Source organism: Aquarana catesbeiana, linkage group LG01 (genome assembly GCF_042186555.1).
Source record: "Aquarana catesbeiana isolate 2022-GZ linkage group LG01, ASM4218655v1, whole genome shotgun sequence".
Lineage (NCBI taxonomy): Eukaryota > Metazoa > Chordata > Amphibia > Anura > Ranidae > Aquarana > Aquarana catesbeiana.
The window spans coordinates 839,154,227-839,179,320 of record NC_133324.1 but is presented as its reverse complement, the minus strand read 5'-3'; the positions used below and the strand labels follow the sequence as shown (position 1 = coordinate 839,179,320).

Here is a 25,094-nt window from a genome sequence, read left to right as displayed (position 1 = left end):
TATGGTTTCTGGTTAGCAAGACAAACACTGTCAAACTGGGTAATTAAATATTCATCCTCTTGTCAGATGAATTGTCTGAAAGGGGGGGGGGGGCACCGTTGACTAGAGAGGAGTTCTGGTGTCCTCAAAACTCACCTCTAATAAGCTCCAATAAGCTGCGGGTGGGGAATGAAGTACAGGTTAGAGATGAGTTTGGAGGTCACCCAATCTCATCTATACTGTCTACAATGCCCTCTAAGGAACAAGACAAAACTAGAAAGAAGGGACAACATGCTAAAAAGTGTGCAATGAGACTTCTTGAAAGAATAGGTTACCCCACAATTTCATATTCCTGATATGTGCCTGCCGTACCATATACTTGTAGGAGAAAGTATCCTGTTCTCTTTGTATTGCCTTTTTTTTTCCCCCTCTTTCTTTATGTGAAATCCCTGGTTTTCCTGCCAATCCCTCAGCCTGCTCTCCTCCAATGATCAAACTCATTCTGACACCCCTCTGCACGGCCATTCACTGGGAAGCTCAGTTCTGCCTTTCATTTCTATTTTACATGGGATGTTTTACAAGATGATCATTTACAATCACTTTAAAAATTATTATAATGACCCATATGCCTTATTTTCACCTACAATGGATGAAAGTAATAGTTATGGCTAACAATCTTTATAGCTTAGTGAATAGATTAAACAAAAGATTGTACTAATATTTAACACTTGATGGCAAGAATAAAAGTGCAGAAACACAAAAAACAAAAAAATAAACAAGCCAACCTGCATTATTGCACTGCTAGGTACAGGCAGATCAATAGATGAAACCGAGCGGAAAGTTCATACAAACAGTGCAACACATCACATTCCCCCCCGGAATGCAGCAAGTAAACAAAAGTTGATAGGAAAGGTCTGGTATGCTAAGACAAAGATTCTCAACCAGTTGTACATGTACCCCTACATGGGGGTGGGGAGGGGACAAAACAGGACATGCTGTAGTTTAAATCAGTTATAGAAAATGTAAAAAGGTTACTTTGGAAGTATCCAAGTTTCATTCATTGGGCTAGGTTCACACTTGTGCAGGTGGTTGCGAGTATGGGGCAGCAGGTAAATACCTATTCCTGCACCTGTAACCACCTGCAGCCAAACACCCCTGCTTCGCCATTCACTTTTCTTGGCAACCCCACGCATCTGAAAATGCAGCACATTTGCAGTTGAAGGAAACGTCCCTCCAGCTGTGTTTTAAAAATGGTGCAGGAATCTTTTTCCTGCATAAAACGCAGGCCCGTCCATGCCTACGCAAATGTAGCTCACAGAGCCACATGCACATGAATCAAGCTACTGATCAGCACGACCATTTACACTCCCTCCAGCTTGCAGACAGCCGTACAGAGGTACAGGCTGAAAGCTAAAGGGAGACTCTGCAGGAGCCTGAAATTGCACCCGCAATCTACTGATACTTTAGTACTGATAAAATACTTTGCAGGCTTTTTTTTACCAAAAAGTGAACTTGGCCTTTAACAGGCAGAAACAGTTTGACCAAGGGTGCACCTCTTTCTTACACCTGCTACGGGTACCCCTAACTAGTAAAAAGACCTATGGGTGATCACCTCAGCAAGAGTCAATCAATAATACAACTGCTTTAAACCTTCTGCTGGCCAGCTAGTTGGGGCCCAGACCTTGTGTTGGCATGCTTGGGGTACTGTCCCTTTAAACGTCTATAGTAAAGTGTTCTTAGCCAGCAAATCTGTCTCTTTGCTAGTAGCTGCAGTGAATGGTTGGTGATCAGCTGTTCACCAGTCCTGTGTACACAAAGGCTCTTAGTCTATATTCCCGGTTTCCCTCTTTCTTGCCCTGGTGGTACCCCCAAGCATGTGGCTCTTTTCTGCACAGTAGGTTCCCCACAGTTCCGGTCGCGGTCCACGGCTCAAGAATAGTGTCCGCTCTGCTTCCAGAAAAAAAAAATAAATAAAAATGCACTGTCTACTGCTCACAGGTGGGTTATGGTCTGCATCAGCCTAGTCTCCTTGCAAATAAAAGAGAGTTATTTTTATCCTTCAAATAGGGAAAATCGTCTCTCGACTTTAATGTCCCTGTCGTGGGAGTTGTAGTTTATCAGCCAGCCTGTAATATAGCTCAATCCCCACTGCAAACTAAACTTCCCACAATCCAACACAATCTTTCATCATTGTCTCTCTTGTACTCCATGTTCACAGGCTCCGACTTGGATCCCCGCCAATGCCAGGAACTGTGTTTGGTATGAATCTTGAGGGGGAACTCCATGCCAGATTTTAAATAAAAAACCAACATGGGTTCCCCTCCAGGGGCATACCAGGCCCTTAGGTCTGATATGGATTTTAAGGGGAACCCCTACGCCGAAAAAACGGCGTGGGGGTCCCCCCAAAATCCATACCAGACCCTTATCCAAGCACGTAGCCCGGCCAATCAGGAAAGGGGGTGGGGACGAGCGAGCGGTCCCCCCCCTCCTAAACCGTACCAGGCCACATGCCCTCAACATGGGGGGGTGGGTGCTTTGGGGAAGGGGGGCGCCCTGCGGCCCCCCCCACCCCAAGGCACCTTGTCCCCATGTTGATGAGGACAAGGGCCTCTTCCCGACAACCCTGGCAGTTGGTTGCCAGGGTCTGCGGGCTTATCGGAATTCAGAAGCCGCCTTTAATAAGGGGGCTCCCAGATGCCGGCCCCCCACCCTACCCATTCACCTAGGGAAAAAAAAAAAGTGTCAAAAAAAAAAAAAAAAAACCACACTACACAGGTTTTTAAAGTAATTTATTATTAGGTAGCTTCAGGGTCTTCTTCCAACTTCGGGGGTCTCTCCGGCCTCTTCTCCCGGTGTCCGGTTCTTCTCCACTCTCTCCGGCGTCTTCTCCCAGTGTCCGGTTCTTCTCCGCTCTCTCTGGCCTCTTCTGCCAGTGTCCGGTTCTTCTGCTGGCTCCTCCGCTATCTTCTGACGCTCTTTTGCTAGCGGTGGCTCGGTCTTCTACGTTGTCTTCTTCCCTCCTGCCGATGTTGACACAACGCTCTCTCTCCCGCTGTAATGCTGTGCCAGCGCTCCGCAATGACTTATATAGGCGGAGACCCCGCCCCCTTATGATGACATAGTCCCAGCATGCCCCAGGACTGTGACATCATAAGGGGGCGGGGTCACCGTCTATATAAGTCATTGCGGAGCGCTCACACAGCATTACAGCAGGAGAGAGCGTCGTGTCAACATCGTAACAGAGAAGAGGGAAGAAGACGACGTAGAAGTCTGGGCCACCGCTAGCAAAAAAGCGGCAGAAGATAGCGGAGGAGCCGGCAGAAGAACCAGACATCGGGAGAAGAGGTCGAACACCAGGAGAAGAGGCCGGAGAGCGGGAGAAGAACCGCACACCAGGAAAAGAGGCCGGAGAGAGCGGCAAAGTCGGAAGAAGACCCCCAAAGTCGGAAGAAGACCCCCAGAGCTGTCTAATAAATTACTATAAAAACCTGTGTAGTGTTTTTTTTTTTTTTTTTTTATTGACACTTTTTTCCCTAGGTGAATGGGTAGGGGTACGATGTACCCCATACTCATTCACATAGGGTGGGGGGCCGGGATCTGGGGGCCCCCTTGATAAGCCCCCTGCCCACAGACCCTGACAACCAATGGCCAGGGTTGTCGGGAAGAGGCCCTTGTCCTCATCAACATGGGGACAAGGTGCCTTGGGGTGGGGGGCCCCCAAAGCACCCATCCCCCCATGTTGAGGGCATGCGGCCTGGTACGGTTCAGGAGGGGGGGACGTTAGTTCGTCCCCACCCCCTTTCCTGACCAGCCAGGCTGAGTGCTCGGATAAGGGTCTGGTATGGATTGTGGAGGGATCCCCACATCGTTTTTTCGGTGTAGGGGTTCCCCTTAAAAACCATACCAGACCTAAGGGCCTGGTATGCCCCTGGAGGGGAACCCATGCCAGTTTTTTATTTAAAATTTGGTGTGGAGTTCCCCCTCAAGATTCATACCAAACACAGTGCCTGGCATTGGCGGGGATCCAAGTGGGATCCCCGCACCAGTGTGAACCCGGCTCGCAAGGTGTCAATCTCGCCGATAAAAGCAGCGAGATTGACACAATATCAGACAACAATACAGAAGTTGACCAAAGGGTGGTGGTAAAGAGCTGAAAAACCATGTGATTTGGTGAAAGTTGGCTGAAAAAGTTCTGCCGTGTGTATGCAATACAAACTTATGGCCAACGCCCTTTGTAAAAAAATCCAAGGAAAAGTTTGTACAAAGTCCTATCATATGTATGAGGCTTAAGACAGGAGTGTGCTACTGGCCAGATCACCAGGTGAAAACAAAAGATATAGATATATATTAAAAAAAAAACAATCAACACACACACCACAACACACACCACAATTAACCTCCTCCCACCCATGCTATAGCCGAATGACGGCTTAATTGCTGGGAGGCCGTCATATGATGTACTCCCATGCATGAGCTGCCTGCGTGCGGCCCTGTGGCACGCTCTGTGATCACTGAGTCTGCCACAAGACCAATGACAGCTGAGCACATAATGTAAATAGAAGACCGGTAATTTTTTTTCCCCTCACGCTGTCAGTGTGAGGGGGAAAAAAAGCCGATCACCGGCTTCTGTCAAAAGGACATCGGTCCCTCACACAGAGAGCCGTGGCTGCCTCATCCATGCCCACCAGTACCCACAGTGCCACCCATCAATGGCCACCAGTGCTGCCAAAGCCCATCAGTGCCACCGATCAGTGCCATCAGTGTCACCTACCAGAGCTCATCAGTGCACATCAATGAAGGAGAAAAATTACACGTTTTCCAAATTTTTTAAACATATAAAAACTATGAAACTTTTTTTGTTTTGTTTTTTTTTGTTTTTTTTAATTTTTGGTCTTTAGTTTTTTTAGCAAAAAATAAAAAACCCAGCAATGATTAAATACCACCAAACGAAAGCTCTAAATTGTATGAAAAAAAAAATTATAAAAATTTAATTTGGGTACAGTGTTGTATGACCGTGCAATTGTCATTCAAAGTGTGACAGCGCTGAAAGCAGAAAATTGGTCTGGGCATGAAGGGGGTTTAAGTGCCCAGTAAGCAAGTGGTTAAGGATTGAAAGGCAGAATTATATCTATTGATCACTGTGGCCAAAACAGAGCTGGGACCTGTGTTGATGACACCAGCTGAGATGCTTCTGAGATGATTTAAAATTCATTGACAGGTGTATTTGAACAGCAGTGAACCGCCTGACTGCCTTTCAACCTGCTATAAGTGGAAGTACACCCCCCAAACGTTTTCAGCCAAGGAAGCTGCCATCTGGTCCTTGGTTTAATCTTTAACTGCCATGATGCAGCACATATGATCAGTTATGACACCAGCCATTGGATGGTTTAACAGTTTGATTGAAAGCACAACAATAAGACAGTTACATTTCAGGCATGTAACTGTTTTTTTGGAACTTTTAAATCTATGAGTTAAATGTCCACAGACTTGTATTAGACTTCACAGATACAGTATCCTTATCAGCCAGATTCTAGTTAGCGATGCCACAGTAATAGGTTAGGAGTTGTCATCTGAGTGTACATAGATCATGACATATGATTCATTTATAATCCTATGTTGAGCCTTTCATCACGAGGGCCATTACAGCCTCCAGCACAGGAAACACATGAAGAAGAAAGAGTGATAGAACTACACAAAGCATTGTGAGATTGTGGGAGGAGAAGACCAAACCTACGCCAAATATTCCGACAGAATCAAGTGACTCGGTGACAGTACAGAAGTAGGACAAAGGCATCAATGAACACAGCTAGAAAGTCATCACAGACTGATACAGATCATTGATGTAGTATGCCGACATACTATTAAATGTTCTAAATATTTAGCCTGAGCGTGTATGTGATTACATTCAAGGAGCATACAGATCAGCACACACCGATGCACACCAAACCCTCTTGTGTTGTGCTGCAACTAGGAGACTAGTTTAGCAAACACATTTCCTGCAGCCTAAGCGACCAAGCCAGTCAGGAAAGTTCAGCCAATGCTTTAGGCCAGGGGTCTCAAACTGGCAGCCCTTCAGCTGTTGCAAAACTACAAGTCCCATGAGGCATTGCAAGGCTGACAGTTACAAGCAAGACTCCCATAGGCAGAGACATGATGGAGCTTGTAGTTTCGAAGCAGCTGGAGGGCCGCCAGTTTGAGACCCCTGCTTTAGGCCTATCATTCAAGTAAAAATCCCATTCTTTTCAATGTGGCTGGTTCACATTTATGCCCTTCAGCTTAGGGCTCTTCCGTTATTATTTAAATGGGCTGCCTAATGCACCACAAATACCAAAATATTGTGCATGCAGCATTCTCAGCAGTGCAGCGTGTCACAATGCACAGTAGTGTATTGTACTGAAACATAGGTGAGAAGAGAAAGTATGCTGGGCAACATTCGGGTTATCTCAGCCCGTTTACACCTAAACATGCGAAATATAAAAGGTTGCGCTAATTCCCAAACATAAATGTGCAGAAAAATTATGTGAAAAGTCTCTAAAATAAAGTATCAAAAACCCACGAGTGAAGCAAAACATTTGATTAATTCAGTCCCAAAAAAGAAAAAGAAAGAGAAAAAGAAAAAGAAAGCAAAAGAAAAAAGGAAAAGAGAAAGAGAAACCACATCTACTCAAGGAAAAAGGATATCCAAAAACGGCAAACTCCTCCACCAGGTAACCCCTTACAAGCTTATCAGATCAATATGACCTTCCTGTTACAGAAAGGTCGCAGGTCTTCTTAAAGCATTTTTTTGGGTTAACAAACAGATCCTGTTCCAGTAATTTGCCCCCCTTTTACACCTAAAATACCTGGCTGATCCTGCCTGGTTCTGCCCTCCCCTCTGCAAAGTGACCACAGTGTATCACGGCTGCTGAGCCCTGACACCGTGGTCAGTTTACGTGATTCTGTCATTCGCAGCCCTGCTATCGGTCTCCTCTGTCTCCCTCCCCCCGCCCCTCCCTGCCTGTCTGCTCTTGCCAGCTGAACAATAACCTATCAGTTTCAAGAATGCAACCAGTACATATTGGGAGATATGAATAGTGGTATAATACTGTGTGTAAGGGAGGGCCATTATACTGTCATCAACCCCGGACAGCTCAGGGACCCTCCTTAGCCATTTTACTGGTCAGGGGCATCTGTCACCGCCCCTTTGATCCCAGAGAAAAAGGGAGATGTCAAGACAGTTGTCAGTTCTCCTTTACCATCAAATCAGGAACATCTGCCAAGTTTGAGAACCGATAACACCTGGTCATCGACCAAACTCTGCTCAGCCCAGGACATTGCGCAAGTATTCTTCTTCTCACTCTATTTTATTACTCTGTTGCCGTATATCAGTGGTCTCCAAACTGTGGCCCTTTGCTTGCCTCTATTCAGCCTTTGGGGCACTATTCCATCCACAACTGACACCAAGGATAGGGCACTATTCCTCCCACTGACAACAAGGATGGGGTGCCATTTCTCCCACTGACAACAAGGATGGGGTTCTATTCCTCCCACCAATATTAATAGGGCACTATTCCTTTCACTAAAGCCAATGATGGGGCATCGTTTACTCCCATTGGCCACAGTCCGGCCTCCATAAAGTCTGAAGGACAGTAAACTGGTCCTTTGTTTAGAAAGTTTGGAGACCCCTGCTGTATATGGTCTTTATTCTCTGAAACACATTTTTCTGTAAATATTTTATTTGCTCCAATTTTGACCTTTTCAGTATTAAAACCTTATTTTGAAAAGTGTTAACCTTGTCCCTAAGCTCTTAATGCAAGCTAAAAAAGTACCCATCTCTTTAAGGCCTCTTTCACACGGACAATCCGTATGTCCGTTTTTCATCCTTCCGTTTTCGGATGAAAAACGGACATACATTCATCCCTATGGAGCGTCGGATGTCAGCGGTGACATGTCCACTGACATCCGACCCGCTCCGATCCGAAAAGTGTAACGGAGGAAAAACCTACTTTTCCATCCGTTTTCGGATCGGATCAGGTGACGACGGACACTACGGTCCGTCATCATCCGATCCCCCATAGGGGAGAGCGGCGCTCCGACAGGTCCGCCGCTGCACAGCGTGCAGCGATGGACCTGTCATCTTCCTGCTCAGCAGGGATCGGCGGAGCGATCCCCGCTGAGCAAGCGGGTGTTCACGGGGCGGATCATGACTGATCTGCCCCGTGTGAAAGAGCCCTTATAGTGCTGCTGTATAGCATAAATCCTCTGAACATACCTGTCTTGGCTGACAGTGTGTGTTAGACGATTATTCTAAAATCATAATTGTAATGCTAAATTGGTGGAAGTTCTGACTCTTGAGTAAAAGGCAGTGCTGGCATTTAAAGGGTTAATTGCTTAATTAGCCCATGACAATCGCTCTCAGGCTGCTGGCACCTAGATTGTGGGCCCGCAAGCTGGAAAATCTTTGTGCCGGGTGCAGCTGAGAGTAGCATTGTTACGCAAGTGACAGCGTGGGGAGAGGTTGTCCGGTCCTTTGCCACAAGCTAGTGAGGGCAGGGATCTGATACCCGCGTTTGTCACAATCAATAGGTAAGAAGTACCATAACCATCTCAGGGGACACTCAAGAGGAATTCCTTAATCATATATTCATCATGTCAAATGATAAAAAGCGCTTATAAACAAACTCTGGCAGGTTTGCGCGATGATGTCACAGCAGCATACAACCTATGCGTTTCGTCACACTGGATGTCCTCCGGGGCACACCATTTTTTTGTTACCTGCCAGAATTTGTTCAGTGTAGCCTAAGGGCTCATGCATATCAGTACAGAGGACCATATACAGTGCATCTGGAAAGTATTCACAGCGCTTCACTTTTTCCACATTTTATGTTACAGCCTTTTTCCAAAATTGATTAAATTCATAATTTTCCTCAAAATTTCACAAACAATACCCTAATGACAACGTGAAAGAAGTTTGTTTTGAAATATTAAAAAAAAAAAAAAAAAGTCACATGTACATAAGTATTCACAGTCTTTGCTCAATACTTTGTTGAAGCACCTTTGACACCAAATACAGCCTCAAGTCTTTGAACAGGATGCTAAAAGCTTGGCACACCTATTTTTGGGCAGTTTCTCTCATTCTTCTTTGCAAGGACCTCTCAAGCTCCATAAGGTTGGATGGAGAGTGTCAGGCATTTTGGAATAAGGCTGTAACATAACAAAATGTGAAAACAGCGAAGCGCTGTGAATACTTTCCGGATGCACTGTATCTTTAATAAGAACCATATTTCTGTGCCCAGGAGTCACAAGTGTTTAAATAGCCAGTACAAATGGAGCGTACAAACTGCAGCCTGTACATATAAAATGACACCATGCCAGTTTGGATGTAACCACAAGGAAGTTTGTGTCCAGGGTCACTCATCCATCCCTGTATGCATGTACCTGCTCTAATGTGTAGTTATATCCATACAGCCTTTGTATGTGCCATACCTGTGGGATCCCCATGGAATCTTGAAATCACTGTAGCGGGAATCACTAATACAGTGATCTCAACTGGTCCAGGTCCCATGCCAAGCAGCTGCACTGCACTGTGAACACAGGAGGTCACCTACTCTGCAGAGGCACCATTCAGGGAACAATTTGCTCTCTCTCAATAAATGCAAAGAATTCTCTGACTGGATAAGGTGGAGAGACATCACAATCTCCACCTCTTTAGAGAATACCTTGCACTCTTTAATACAATGGAAAGTGTTCCCTGAATGGCACTCATGCTGAATGTGAGCTACCTCCTGTGTTCACTAATCAGTAGTTCAGACACTTGGCACGGGACCAAGAAACTAGCAGCAATCATTTTAATAGTGGTGTCTAGACAACAGCGGGCTGGTAGACAGGGGTTTCAAAATACGCATTCCTGGCTGCTGTAGTAGACAAGACGGTGTTTAAAATACCCGTCTACCAGCCTCATTTTATAGACACACTGATAGACAAGTGATTAACGGGTTACTATTGTCAATTGATTGTATTCTGCATGCAGTTCACACATGTAAGGATAGTTATCAGTATAGAATTTGTTTCCCTACATGCCTTTACTGTATATATTTCTTTACATTACACATGGAACAAGCTGGTATTGTGATTTAAAGTCACACGCCAGCATTACCATACATTATTATTTTAGGTAGGGTTGTACCGATATCACTTTTTTAAGACCGATTACAAGCACTGATACTTTTTTAATGTCATGTGACAGTTTTCAAAAGCACAATTTTTTAAATAAATAATTTTTCTACTTCACTGATGGGCACTCATGGGGGTCGCACTGATGAGGAGGCCCTAATATGCAGCACTGATAGGCGGCACTGACTGATGGGCCCTGATATACAGCATTGATGAGCACAGATAGGCGGCACTGATAGGCATCACATATGGGCACCGAAAGGTGGCACTAAAAGGAACGCACTAGAGCGGCATGATTCTGGCCAAAGTGAGAATCACAATTTTTTTTGCTTAGAATAAAAAAAAATAAATAAATAATCACAATTCTCGCGACGTAAAATCTTTCACATTATACAAAAAAAAAAAAAAATAGGATAATTTTACTGGTTATTTTTTTTTTTAATTCATTAAAGTAATTTTTTCCAAAAGAATTGCATTTGAAAGACCGCTGCGCAAATACAGTGAGACATAAAATATTGCAACAACCACCATTTTATTCTCTAGGGTGTCTATTAAAAAAATATATATAATGTTTGGGGGTTCTGAGTAATTTTCTAGCAAAAAAAATGACTTTAAATTGAAACCAACAAATGTCAGAAAAAGGTATAGTGGTTAAACTTTTTTCACTTACACACGAAGTCTATTCCATTGACAAATTGTTACAATGTTTATACTTGAGTTCAACTCAAAAAGAATGTTTTGATTCTTGGCAGACTGCCCAGTTTTTCTCTTCCTTTCTTTTGATGGCTGTGGCTTCAGTAGAGCAGAGAGAATTCTTTGCATAGAAAGAATTGTGAAACACTTTAGTCAAGATCGCGATAATGATTCTTGAGTATTAATTGTGCAGCTCTAGAACGCACTGATGGGCAATTGCTGGCATAATAAATGAGGAGATGATTGTGAGACAATAACAATCCAAACCACTTGGAAAGGAAGGATTTTGCAATGCTAATAGTAGTAGCCTAGTACAAATTCTACAACGCCCATCTTGGCACACTCTGCACTCGGCCACAGTAAGCCTACAGTCAGAAGGCAACAGCGGACATCTTGTTACACCCAGCCCATATAGTTACTAAACTATATGGGCTGGGTGTAACAAGATGTCCGCTGCAGGTTTACTGCGGCCGAGTGCAGGGTGTACCAAGATGGGCGTCGTAGTGTTTAGCCTCTGACAGAGACATAGAATGTCACTTCCGTTACCGAATGTGACGGCCCGGGTCGCCGACTCTGACAGAACATGCGGCTGCGCCCTGCACCCCTGCCCTGCGACCAGCTTACCGTCCGCTGCTGTCAGCCTGATGAGAACTCGCTCTCCGCTCCACCCACTGACTTCCGGAAGCGCCTCTTCACTCACAGGTATCGGATCAAGTACTCGTGCAAATGTTCGGTATTGGTGCAACCCTAATTTTAAGTAAAGTAAATCACACCGTTCCCGAGTTTCCTCATGTGCCTAGACAAAATGACTTTGTGTCTGGCTGCCAAAAGCATGGCATGCGTTTTTTTTGTGTTAGGAATGGCAGATAATGTATTGTATTGTTTTCAAACAGGCAAATCCTTCCCATAAGAAAAGACAATATTGAACAAGGACAAAACTTAAGCTCCTCTCCAGGAGGTTGTCGGATAGAGAAAAGCACCCCGGTATGCAGAGTCTAAAGGGCATGTTTAAAGATCGCTTTTGTCTTTGTAGAAAATAACTTCTTATTCTTGTAATTGGTTCTGTGGATTAGCTTTCCATAGGCTTCTCATCTGACTAAGTGCTTCAAGTGAATCTACATCCAAAAATAAAAATGTAATATACCGCCGCCTACCAGTCCTTAGATATGATAGCTGCACTTGCTTTTGTTATTTTCATCCGGTAATCCTGCAAATAACACACTTCCAACCTACAGTCATTTTTCCATTGTATTTATGGAAGTTGTCAAACAGGCTGAACTTCAAAAATCTGTCTTTGTTCATCTACAGTGCCTTGCAAAAGTATTCACCCCCTTGGCATTTTTCGTGTTTTGTTGCCTCACAATGTGAATTATCATGGATTGTATGAGGATTTGCATCATTTAATTTACAGAACATGCCTACAACTTTGAAGATGTTTTTTTTTTTTTATTATTGTGAAGCAAACATCAACTAGGACAAAATAACAGAAAAAGTCAATGTGCATAACTATTCACCCCCCTAAAGTCAATACTTTGTAGAGCCACCTTTTGCGGCTATCACAGCTCCAAGTCGCTTTGGATAAGTTTCTATGAGCTTGCCACATCTTACCACTGGGACTTTTGCCCATTCCTCCTTGCCAAACTGCTCCAGCTCCTTCAAGTTGGATAGTTTGCGCATGTAAACAGCAATCTTTAAGTCTGACCACAGATTTTCTATTGGATTGAGGTCTGCGCTTTGACTAAGCCATTCCAACACATTTACATGTTTCCCCTCCAACCACTCAAGTGTTGCTTTAGCAGTGTGTTTGGAGTCACTGTCCTGCTGGAAGGTGAACCTCCGTCCTAGCCTCAAATCACACACAGAGTGATACAGGTTTTGCTCAAGAATATCCCTGTATTTATCACCATCCATCTTTCCCTCAACTCAAGTCCCGACTGCTGAAAAACATCCCCACAACATGATGCTGCCACCACCATGTTTCACTGTGGTGATGGTGTTCTTTGGGTGATGTGATGTGTTGGGTTTACGACAGACATAGCGTTTTCTTTGATGGCCAAAAAGTTCAATTTTAGTCTCATCAGACCAGAGCACCTTCCTCCATACATTTTGGGAGTCTACCATATGCCTTTTCACAAACTCAAAACATGCCATTTTGTTTTTTGCTGAAAGTAATGGCTTTCTTCTGGCCACTTGTGCCATAAAGCCCAACTCTATGGAGTGTATGGCTTATTGTCGTCCTATGTACATCTGTACATAGGACGACAATAAGCCATACACTCCATAGAGTTGGGCTTTATGGCACAAGTGGCCAGAAGAAAGCCATTCAGTGGCCAGAAGAAAGCCATTCAGAAGAAAGCCATCCAGTCTCTGCTGTGGAACTCTGCAGCTCCTCCAGGGTTACCTTAGGTCTCTGTGCTGCCTCTCTGATTAATGCCCTCCTTGCCCGGTCCGTGAGTTTTGGTGTGCGGCCGTCTCTTGGCAGGTTTGCTGTTGTGCCATGTTCTTTCCATTTGGTTATGATAGCTTTGATGGTTCTCCTAGGGATCATCAAAGATTTAGATATTTTCTTTATAACCTAACCCTGACTTGTACTTCTCAACAACATTGTCCCTTACTTGTTTGGAGAGTTCCTTGGTCTTCATGGCAGTGTTTGGTTAGTGGTGCCTCTTGCTTAGGTGTTGTAGCCTCTGGGGCCTTTCAAAAAGGTGTGTATATGTAATGACAGATAATGTGACACTTAGAATGCTCGCAGGTGGACATCATTTCCTAATTATGTGACTTCTAAAGGTATTTGGTTGCACCAGAGCTTTTTATGGTCTTCATAACAAAGGTGGTGAATACATACCCACATGCCAATTATTTTTTTTATTTCTGAAAAATAGATTTATAAATATATATTTTTCTAATTTTACTTCACCAACCTAGACTATTGTGTTCTGATCCATCACATATAATTGAGATTTAAAAAAATTGAACTAAAGGCTGTAATGTAACAAAATAGGTAAAAAGCCAAAGGGGGGGGGGGGGGTGTGAATACTTTTGCAAGGCACTGTATGTATACATTCTAAAAGCATCTTCTGGAGGAGGAAGACAAATCGTCTTTATAAAAATCCTTCCTTCTCACAAGTGTTTAAATTCAGGGTTATGTTTGCTTTAATGCCTTATCAACACAGGCATACCTATCAGTTAGGGCTGGGGAAAAAAATCGATTTGAATCTTGAATCGAGTTGAGAGGTCAGATCGATTCAAAGTTTCAGCAAATCGATTTTTTTTTTTTTCACCAGGACCGGTGCTGACACCGTGCCGGTCCTGAAGAGCTGCGGGCAGGAGTTTTTAGGTGAGGCCACGGCTTCGGCCTAGTCCGCGACTCCGGACGCCACGGACTAGGCCAAAGCTGCGGCCTCGCCTAAAAACTCCTGCCCGCAGCTCCTCAGGGCCGGCGCAGTGTCCAAAAAAAAAAAAAAAAGGAAAAACTCCCCACTTCCGAATCGTGAATCGAGTTTTTTTTTTTTAATAAAATAAATCGCAGATTTTTTTTTTTTTTTTTTAGAAAATCGCCCAGCTCTATTATCAGTACACCCATGCAAAGGGCCATCTTTGCCCACAAAGGATGCACAGGTGTTCCATTCCTGTCTATTGGGATGCAGCAGCTGCACTGACACAGCCACTACTACCAATCTGACAGCCATGCAGGTGTATGTTCCCGGGTGGGTGGATTTGATTTAAATCAAGTCGATTTAAATCACTAGTAAAAAGGCTTGATTTAGATCAAAATTTTTAAAGAGCAACTGTCATCTCTGTCCCGCAGCGGCTCCTCCTCTAACCCGCTGTTGACTCACCGACAGTTCCATTCACTTTAAATGGGACAGGTGGTGGTGGTGATGCGGCAGTGACACAACAAGGCGAGGGACATGGAGGCAGCAGGTGAGTGGATGCCCGCTAACAGGCGCTGCCATGATGGATCTGTAATGACAGGTGCTCTTTAAATGTAAGGACTTATTCTTGCAGGTAGTTAGAATATTTAATATTTGAAAACAAAATGAAGGTTTCCTATTTAGAATAATAAGCTGTCAGGTTAGTAAAACAATGATATCAGAACCGATTCAATCATATAGTTTGTAGTGTACATAGATTTGCAAAACAATGGGATAAACGAATATTCCTGAACTTTGTTTTATCTCGTGGTTACTGTGAAATTGTGTGAATGCATCAATGCAGTGCATGTTATCTCAGCTTGCAGAGCTTGGATTTATTGAGTTTACCAAAAATGTAAATATTGCAGAATATACGGCCTCATGCTACACAACTAAGCTCCATTTCACGCTGAATAAACTAAATTAATGGATCATAAATAGTTTTTACTCCAAAAGCATTTTATTAAAATAAATTTGAAATAAATCAAATTAAAATAAAACCACATTGATTCATATCCACCCTGGTTCCCAAATGTACACTCAGGCTGCTTTTACACTGCAGCCGCCAGAGCGATTTGGTTAGAAGGGGTTAAAAGTGCCCATGTTGCAGCGCTTCCAAAGTGCTTTTCAGCCGCTTCAAAAGAGCTGCCCATTCATTCCAATGCGCAGGGGTGGTCTGGGAGTGGTGTATACAGCGCTCCTAAACCGCCACAAAAATGCTTCTTGCAGGACTTTTTCTAAAGTCCCGCAAGCGCCCTGCCGAGTACTTTCACACTGGGGTGGCAGGGGAGGCAGTTTTCAGGTTCCATTTCTAGTGCTAAAATGTCTGAAAACTGCCCCAGTGTGAAAGGGGTCTCAGTGTTTGGGACATACCCACACATCTGTCCAAATGAGACCAGCAGCTGTCTCCATGCAGCTGCTAGGCCCAATAAGCATGAAAGGGAATGCCTGCACGTGGATGCATGGAACACGTGTACATCCTGCATGGGAAAGGACGGCCCTTCACACAGATGTACTGATAGTAAATGAGGCCTAAATATCAGAGAGGGACAGGGTGCAGGGGTATATAGGTGATGCCCTATACATGAAGATTCATATACACACACTCTAGTACTGTACACTAGGGGGAGGGTGACTTTAATATACTCAAGGGTTAAGCAACCTTTGGCACTCCACCAGTTGTGGAATTAAAAGTCTCAAAAACTCCCTGAAAGACTCCGACAGCCAGAGGAATGACTGAGGTGTGATGGGATTTGTAGGGTCACTGCAGCTGGAGTGCTGAACACTTCCCAACACTGACATGCTTTGTTACACTGTGTGTGAGGTGCATTTATATCCTGTATCTGAGATGTAAAGATTTATACACAATATCACAGATCTGCAACATGCCAGAAAACCAAATACTGATCTGCCAAAAATCCATGTCAAATACTCCATCCACCACACTGCTGATCTCCCCCCACACAATGGAAGACAGAGCCGTGCCTTGTGATACTCGCCTACCCAGTCCCCGCTGTCCTCTGGGTTTAGATCAGGATATTACAAACATGAGAAGTGCCCAGGGTGGAAGGCTGTGCGATTTCAACAACGCAGGAAAAATAAATGAAATGCGTGTCTGAATATTCTAGAGCTGAACTCTTTAACCAGAAGTATACGGCGCCCGCCCGCAACCAAAAGTATACGGCGCCCGCCCGCAACCAAAAGTATACAGCACCTGCCCACAAGTGTACTACTGACAGATCCTGGGGTATCCCTACTTGATTTAGCAGAGTGGGTGGCCCTGTCATTACCACTTGGATTGACAAACGTTAATCAGAAAATCAACCAAGATGAATGGAAACGGTTAGCTGAAGGGGGATGGGTTGGGATTTTAGAATATTTTTAGATGGGGAGTGTTTCCTCATTGAGAGTTTTTATGTAGTTATATATATATATATATATATATATATATATATATATATATATATATATATATATATATATATATATATATATATATATATATATATACACATATACATACACAGTATATACACACTCACGACCACTGTATTAGGTACACCTGTTCAATTCCTTGGTAACCCAAATTGCTAATTAGCCAATCACATGGCAGCAGCCATGGTTGTTGATGCCAGACAGGCTGGTCTGTGTATTTCAGGGATTTTCATGCACAACCATCTCTAGGGTTTAGACTGCATTCACACTTCAGTGTTTTGAATCGCAGGCAGATTTACCGCGATTCTGCCCGCGATTTTAAAAAAAAATCGATGTGCGAATAACAAATCGTGGGACTCACACTGTAAATGACACCTAAAATCGCGGTGTGGGTCTGCCGTGATAGATCATGCTGCAATTGGGCGAACCAGCATCATGTGAAGCATGTTTTTTGGGTCGACAAGCTGACACGACGCAGGTTGCCCTTGAATGCAATGCAATTTATCATGCAGACAATTGCGGCAGACCCACACCGTGATTTTAGGGGTCATTAAAATGAATGGCACCTCAAATGTGAGTCCCGCGACTTGTCATTCACACATCGGCCCTCTAGAATGGTGGCAAATCTGCCTGCGATACAAGACGCTGAAGTTTAAATGCAGTCTTACAGAGAATTGTCAGAAAAAGAGAAAATTTTCCAGTGAGCAGCAGTTGTGTGGACAAAAAGGAGGAGGAGAATAGGCAGACTGGTTTGAGATGATAGAAACAGTAGTTCAAATAACCGCTCATTACAACCAAGGTATGCACATTGGACCTTGAAGCAGATAGGCTACAGCAGCAGAAGACCACACCGGGTGCAATGTCTGCCAGCTAAGAACAGGAAATTGAGGCTACAATTTGCACAGGCTCGCCAAAATTGGACAACAGAAGATTGGAAAAACGTTGCCTGGTCTGACGAGTCTCGATTTCAGCTGCCACATTCAGATGGTAGGGTCAGAATTTGGTGTAAACAACATGAAAGATGGATCTATCCTGTCTAGTATCAATGGTTCAGGCTGGTGGTGTATTGTATGGGAGATATTTTCTTGGCACACTTTGGGCCCCTTAGTAACAATTGAGCATTGTTTAAATGCCACGGCCTACCTGAATATTGTTGCTGACCATGTCCATCCCTTTATGACTACAGTGTACCCATCTTCTGATGGCTCCTTCCAGCAGTATAATGCACCATGTCACAAAGCTCAAATCATCTCACCGCTGGTTTCTTGAACATGACAATGAGGTCACTGTACTCCAATGGCCTCCACAGTCACCACATCTCATCCAATAGAGCACCTTTGGGATGTGGTGGAACAGGAGATTTGCACCACAGATGTGCAGCCGACAAATCTGCAGAAACTGCTTTAAGCTATCATGTCAATATGGACCAAAATCTCTAAGGAATGTTTCCAACACCTTGTTGTACCTATGCCAGGAAGAATTAAGGCCGTTCTGTAAGCAAAAGGGGATCCATCCCGGTACTAGCAAGGTGTACCTAATAAAGTGGCCGGTGACTGTACATTGCATGTTTAAAGTGGTTTTGAATCTCTAGCCAAAAATATATTATATTGCAGCTTACTAGTTATTAGATGTGGTAGCTGCATTCGTTTTCTTTCTTTTTTTTTTTCTTTTAGGCTTTTTTCCGCCCTCTGTTTTTACCTGGTGATTCAGCCAGTAACTCGCCTGTATAATGCCCCGTACACACGGTCGGATTTTCCAACAGAAAATGTGTGATAGGACCTTGTTGTTGGAAATTCCGACCGTGTGTGGGCTCCATCACACATTTTCCATCGGATTTTCCGACACACAAAGTTTGAGAGCAGGATATAAAATTTTCCGACAACAAAATCCGTTGTCGGAAATTCCGATCGTGTGTATACAAATCTGACGCACAAAGTGCCACGCATGCTCAGAATAAATAAAGAGATGAAAGCTATTGGCCACTGCCCCGTTTATAGTCCCGACGTACGTGTTTTACGTCACCGTGTTTAGAACGATCGGATTTTCCGACAACTTTGTGTGACCGTGTGTATGCAAGACAAGTTTGAGCCAACATCTGTCGGAAAAAATCCTAGGATTTTGTTGTCGGAATGTCCGAACAAAGTCCGACCGTGTGTACGGGGCATTAGAGTGCCCCCACTCTGAATGAAGGAGCACAGGGAACACTTTTAGACAGCAGCATTGTCAGTCTGGAGGGAGCGGAGTGTTAGATGTACTAGCAGATTTAACTTGAAGACCAGGCCTATTCTGGCACTTTTGCTGCAAAACTTCTTAGAACCAGCAAACATTATATAATTCTTTTTTGGCAGAGGCCCTAGAGAATAAAATAGTGGGTGTTGCAATTTTCTATGTCACACAGTATTTGCACAGCAGTTTTTAAATTTTTCTGGAAAAAATAAATTTTAACCAATTCCCAACCGGCTCACGTAGATATATTGCTGCAGAACGGAAAAATGCCATAAATCTTTCCCCTATTTTGTAGACGCTATAACTTTTAGGAAACCAATCAATATTCGCTTATTGTGATTTTTTTTGACCAAAAATATGTAGAAGAATACATATTGGCCTAAACTGATGAAGAAATTTGCTTTTGGGGATATTTATTATATCAAAAAAGTAAAAAATATTGTTTTTTTGGTTTTTTTTTTCAAAATTGTTGCTCTTTTTTTGTTTATAGCCCAAAAAATAAAAACACAGGAGGTGATCAAAAACCACCAAAAGAAAGTTCTATTTGTGGGAAAAAAAAGGATGCAAATTTTGTTTAGGAGCAACGCCGCATGACCACGCAATTGTCAGTTAAAGCGACGCAGTGCCAAATTGTAAAAAGTGCTCTGGTCAGGAAGGGGGTAAAATCTTCCGAGGCTGAAGTGATTAATGAATTTAAATTAAAAAAAAAAAAAAAAAAAAAACCACACACAACACTATATAACCCAATGTTTTGGTTACATATAAAATATGGTGTTATGCTGAGTAAATAGATACCCAACATGCCATGTTTTAAAATTGTTAACACTCGGGAAATGGCGACAAACTATGATACTTAAAAATCTCCATAGGCGGCGCTTTAAACATTTTTACAGGTTAACAGTTTAGCGTTACAAAATAGGTCTAGTGCTAGAATTGTTTCTCTCGCTATAAAATTGCGAGCATGGGGGGGATGGGGTGCTGTGACACGTCACTGATCTCTGCTCCCGATGACAGGGAGCAGAGATCAGTGACACTGTCACTAGGCAGAATGGGGAGATGCTTGTTTACATCAGCATCTCCCCGTTCGTCCTCTCTGTTAGGCGATCGTGGGTATCCCCGCGGCGATCGAGTCCGTGGGAGCCGCGACCCGAGTAACGGAGCTCCCGGCCGGCGCGCGGCGTGCACGCAATGGCACAGCGGGAAATTCAATGGGACTTACAGGTACGCCCATTTGCCCAGTCGTGTCATTCTGCCGACATACATCGGCGTGCGCCGGTCGGGAAGTGGTTAAAAAGTGTTTTCTATTTTTTTCCACACTGTCGCTTTAAAAAAAATATTTGAATCACCTTTATTCCTATCAAGCAATAAAGCATAACAGGTCCTCTTTATGGAGACATCTCTCCTCTACCCTTTAAAGCATTAAATTAAAAAAAAAGTTAAAAAAAAAAAAATACTAATATTTACACACTGATATCATGCTGTCTATGGAAAAAAAAGCCAGTGTTTACATCTCCCGTAATCTGAAGTGACAAACATGCTCACCGCTTCCAGTCTTCTAGGTCAGTGGTTGTCAACCTTAGTCCTCGACTACTCCCAACCCCCATGTTTTGGGAACTTCCCTTAGATAAATAGCTCTCATCATATACCATGTCATTGATATTGATTTAAAGCATGTGTGAAAAGTAAAGGAAAACCGGAAAACATGGCCCGTTGGGGGTATTTGAGGACTGAGGTTGACAACCACTGCTCTAGACCATAGAGATGATCAAAGACCTTTGATCAGTGGGCACAGCTGCCAGCTTCAATGCCAGGCTTCCCAATCACACAGGAATGTCCTGAGAGGCGGGGGGGGGGTGCTTGGGACACCCCCCTTCGGCAGCCTGTAAAAGCAATCCAGCAGCTAATTAGCTGATAGGTTTGCTTTTCCCTGTTAGGCTCCATGTACACAGGGCTTAAAAAAAAAAAAAAATGTCAGTTCCCTTAGCAGAAAAAAAAGCTCATATAGAGTGCTCTGTACACAGTTTAGGCGAGTTTAGTGTTTTTTTTTTCTGCCATAAAGCTCCAATCAGAAACACAAACCAGTAAGGGTTTTTTTTTTCCTGCCTCTAATCCTTGAGCTCAGAAGAAGTCTTCAATCATCCTAATGGGCATGGACACATAGGAGAACATTGAGCTGCTTCTACAGGCAGAACACAAAACTCCGATAGAAGCATTGATTTTTATGCCAGTGTGCATGGAGCCTAGGAGCATCAACGGCTCTAAAAAAATAAATAAATATTGGAGTTATGGCTGACAGCTGTAGCCTGTGGCTTTACTTCCACCCCCCCCCCCCCCTACATAGTAGGTGAGGTTGAAAAAAAAAAAAAGACAAGTCCATCAAGTCCAACCTATGTGTGTGATTACCGTATTTATGGGCGTATAACACGCATAAAAAAACTTTTAGGAGGGAAGTTGAAGGGAAAAAAACTTACATTTAAATGCCCATCATTGCAGCCTTCTCAGTGCAGCCTTCCCCAGTGCAAACTTCGTCAGTGCAGCCTTGCCCCCTGTGATCCCCTGCCATCCTGGGCTTCAAAATCGCCGACCGCAATTTGAAAATGCGCTCTCACACTTTGAATAACAATTGCGCGGTCATGCAATGCGGTACCCATATGAATTTTGTAACCATTTTCTTCACACAAATAGAGCTTTCTTTTTCTGCTGGGATTTTATTTTTTACACAAAAAAAAAAAAAAAGATCAAAAATTTTGTAAAAAAAAAAAAAAAAAAAAAAAGATTTTTCTTAGCTTCTGTCGGTAAATTTTGTAATAAGTAATTTTTATTCTTCATTGATGTGCGCTGATGAGGGGGCACTAATATGCCACACTGATGGGCACAGATAGGTGGCACTGAAAGGCAGCAGCGACTGGCATCACTAATGGTCACTGATGAACTGTGCCCCGATTACATGTCCGGGTGTCACTGTCAGGGGATGAGAGCCGATCACTGGCACTTCTGCGTTTACATGTGACTGGCTGTGATTGGACATGTGAGGTTAAAGAGCCGCGTGATTGGCTCTTTACAGAGATCGGGGGTCACACCGTGTCCTAGAAACACGGCACGGCCTCGATCGCCGTGCCCCCACAGGTGCCGTCATATGACGTCCACCCAGAACGAGAGCCACACCGTTCCTCTGTCATTTGACAGTGGGTGGGTGGCAAGCGGTTAAAGTGGTATTAACCACTTTCCGCCCGGCCAATAGCAAAATGATGGCAGGGAGGTGGGTTTCCAGTTCTGACTGGATGTAATATGAAGTCCTTCAGAATAAGCCGCGGCGATTGGTGGTGCGGTATGTCGCTCAGACATAGTGCATCTCCGATCACAGTAAAGAGCCTATGATGTAGGCTCTTTACCATGTGATCAGCTGTGTCCAATCACAGTTGATCACAATTTAAATAGGTAGTGCCGGTTATTGGCGTTTCTCTACTTACGCTGACAGGTTGAGTAGAGGAGAGCCGATAAACGTGGTAAACAGGAAGCGCCATTGATCGGCTTTTCCACACTCGCACAGCCCCCCCGAGGATGCCCACCACTAGTCCCCCCAGGTATGCCACCCATGGCCACCAGGGATAACAATCAGTGCCCACAAAGGATGCCAGCCAATCAGTAATGCCCATCAGTACCATCCATTAGTGTACATCAGTGCCCATCCGTGCTGCCTATCAGTGCAGCCCCATCAGTGAAGGAGAGAACTTACTTATTTACAAAGTTATGTAACAGAAACAAAAACAAAAACAAAAAATGTGGTCTTTTTTTTTTAATTTGTTTAGCAGAAAATAAAAATCCCAGATGTGATCAAATACCACCAAAAGAAAGCTCTATTTGTGTGAATAAAATGATAAAAATATAGTTTGGGTACAGTGATGGATGACCGTGTAATTGTCATTCAAACTGCGACAGCGCTGAAAGCTGAAAATTGGTCTGGGCAGAAGTGTATAAGTGCCCTGTATTGAAGTGGTTAAGGTAAAAATTGTTTAGGTGTCAGCATCCCCCCCTCATATATATATATATAAAATTTTATTTATTTTTTTTTACCTTTAGCCTAAGTTCACACTGACAGCGGGAATGAAATCATGCGATTTTAGCTGAATTCGCACGATTTCATTCCCACATGTCAGCCCGACTTCAGGAGCGATTTCAGAGACATCTGTGCGGGTTTTTGACATCGCACCCCAAAGTCGCCAAATGTAGTACAGTAATTACTTTTGGTAATGGGTGCGGCGTTGCACCGATTCGGACGGCGCCATTGCAGGCAATAGCTATTGATTTGACATGCCAAATCGCTGCAATGTGAACCAGGGCTGACAATCACTTTAACACTGGCAGGGGTGCTTACAACGATCAGCTTTTCTTTATGGAAAACCTTCACCCCAAAAGAAATTTTTTAAAAAAAAGCTGTTTCTGTAACTAATTAAAAAATGTGATCTGACGTTTGGCTTCAAGGTGTTAGTGTATGTAAATCTGCTAGTACATCTCACACTCCCCCCAGACTGACAAGGCTGCTGTCTGCTGTGCCTCCTGTGCACCTTCATGCAGAGTGAACCCTACTACAAGGAGAGGTATTACTGATCACCAGGAGAAAACACAGGGGGGAGCCTAAAAAAGGCATGCAGCCAGCACATGTACTGATTGGTAATATATTGGGGTGAGGGGTCACAGAGAAGTCTCTATAGTCCCCGATCAATCAGTAGATGGAGGGGCAAACATAGGAAGTCCTCTCCCCCCATATGACCCCCATCACACCTTCTAATATGAATGGAGCCCGGGGACACTGAACTTTATCCGGGTGTGGTCGCTTCACTTACCGGCACTGCGAGCGACTCTCCCGTGATCACTAAGGAGCCACACCGGAGACCTGACCGCCGGAGACATCCCGCTCTCCGATCACACTGCACTCTACCAGGTACGGGACTGACCGGGGAACAGGGCGGGGCAGGAGGGCTGTGGGCGGGGCTCTGACGTACAGGCAAACACAGGCAGACGCTCGTTTGAATGTACTCTACGAACTGATGACAGTGGGCGGACTCTAACCCCGCCCTCTGCCAGCCCGACTCTGACCTCCGCTCCTCCCACTTAGCCTTCTGTCCCCTGCCTCTCCGTGCTCTTCCTCTCTGCCCTCTGTCCCCTCCCACTCAGTAGTCGCTAATAGTGAAGAGTTGGCAGTGGGCGGGGATAGGGGAGGGGTCTGATGCAGTGCGCTGTATGAGCCTCTCTCTGGCAGTATATAGGAGAGGATTACACATTACTCGGGATCGCAGCACTTCTTCCTTTTTTTGCCGCGATTTTGATGTGACTTTAGCAATGCCTGTGTATTCAGCTACGTTTCCACTAGTGCGACTTGGGACTGCAAAGTCGAATGACAAGTTGTACCCCATGATTTCCTATGAGTACCGTTCATATCTCTGCGACATCAAGTGGCAGCGACTTCAAATTAGTCCCTGCACTACTTTGGTCCGACTTTGATGCGACTTGAGGTCCATAGACCTCAAGAATATGCAGGCATTGCTTCAAGTCGCATCAAAATCACAGCAAAAAAACACACGATTTTCAGGTCGCAATAGGTGAAACCTAGGATTCTTGAGGTCTATGGACCTCAAGTCGCATCAAAGTTGGGCCAAAGTAGTGCAGGGACTACTTTGAAGTCGCTGCCACTTGAAGTCGCAGAGATATGAACGGTACTCATTGGAAATCATGGGGTACCACTTGTCATTCGACTTTGCATTCCCACGTCTCATGACAAATGGCACTAGTGGAAACGTAGCCTCAGGCCTGGTTCACACCTCTGCAGTTTGCATATTCCAGGTGCATTTTGCGTTTTTCAATACACACTTTTCATCAATGACTTTTAAATGAGCCTTGATTTATTTTTTTCCTTCTGATGTGACCTCATATGATCAGTAGACTATGAAATGTTGTGGGAACAGAATCCACTGCTGTCACCAGTCTTGAAATTTCAATTTTTGAGGCTTTATGCAATAATGTCTATTTTCTGTAGCACATTCTGCCAGCAGGGTTTGGAATAAATCAGCTAGCAAGGCTGGACACGGCTGGACACCATATCAGTGTGGAACGCTCAAATCAAATAACCCAGCAAAAGATCTCATTAAGAGCATTGGGGAAGCAGTGTCTTTCAAAACTCAACCTCAATTTTACTAG

General features: G+C 44.0%; 1 protein-coding gene across 1 annotated transcript in view; it reads right to left on the bottom strand.

Annotated features, from left to right (window-relative positions):
- RELL1 (RELT like 1) overlaps positions 1–23,910 on the bottom strand; it is a 110,867-nt gene extending 86,957 nt beyond the window's left edge. The window contains exon 1 of the mRNA XM_073608940.1: positions 23,744–23,910. Within this exon, the coding sequence (XP_073465041.1) occupies positions 23,744–23,810 (67 nt within the window). The 5' untranslated portion in view covers positions 23,811–23,910. The remainder of the gene's footprint in view (positions 1–23,743) is intronic.
- Between the last annotated feature and the right edge of the window lie 1,184 nt (positions 23,911–25,094).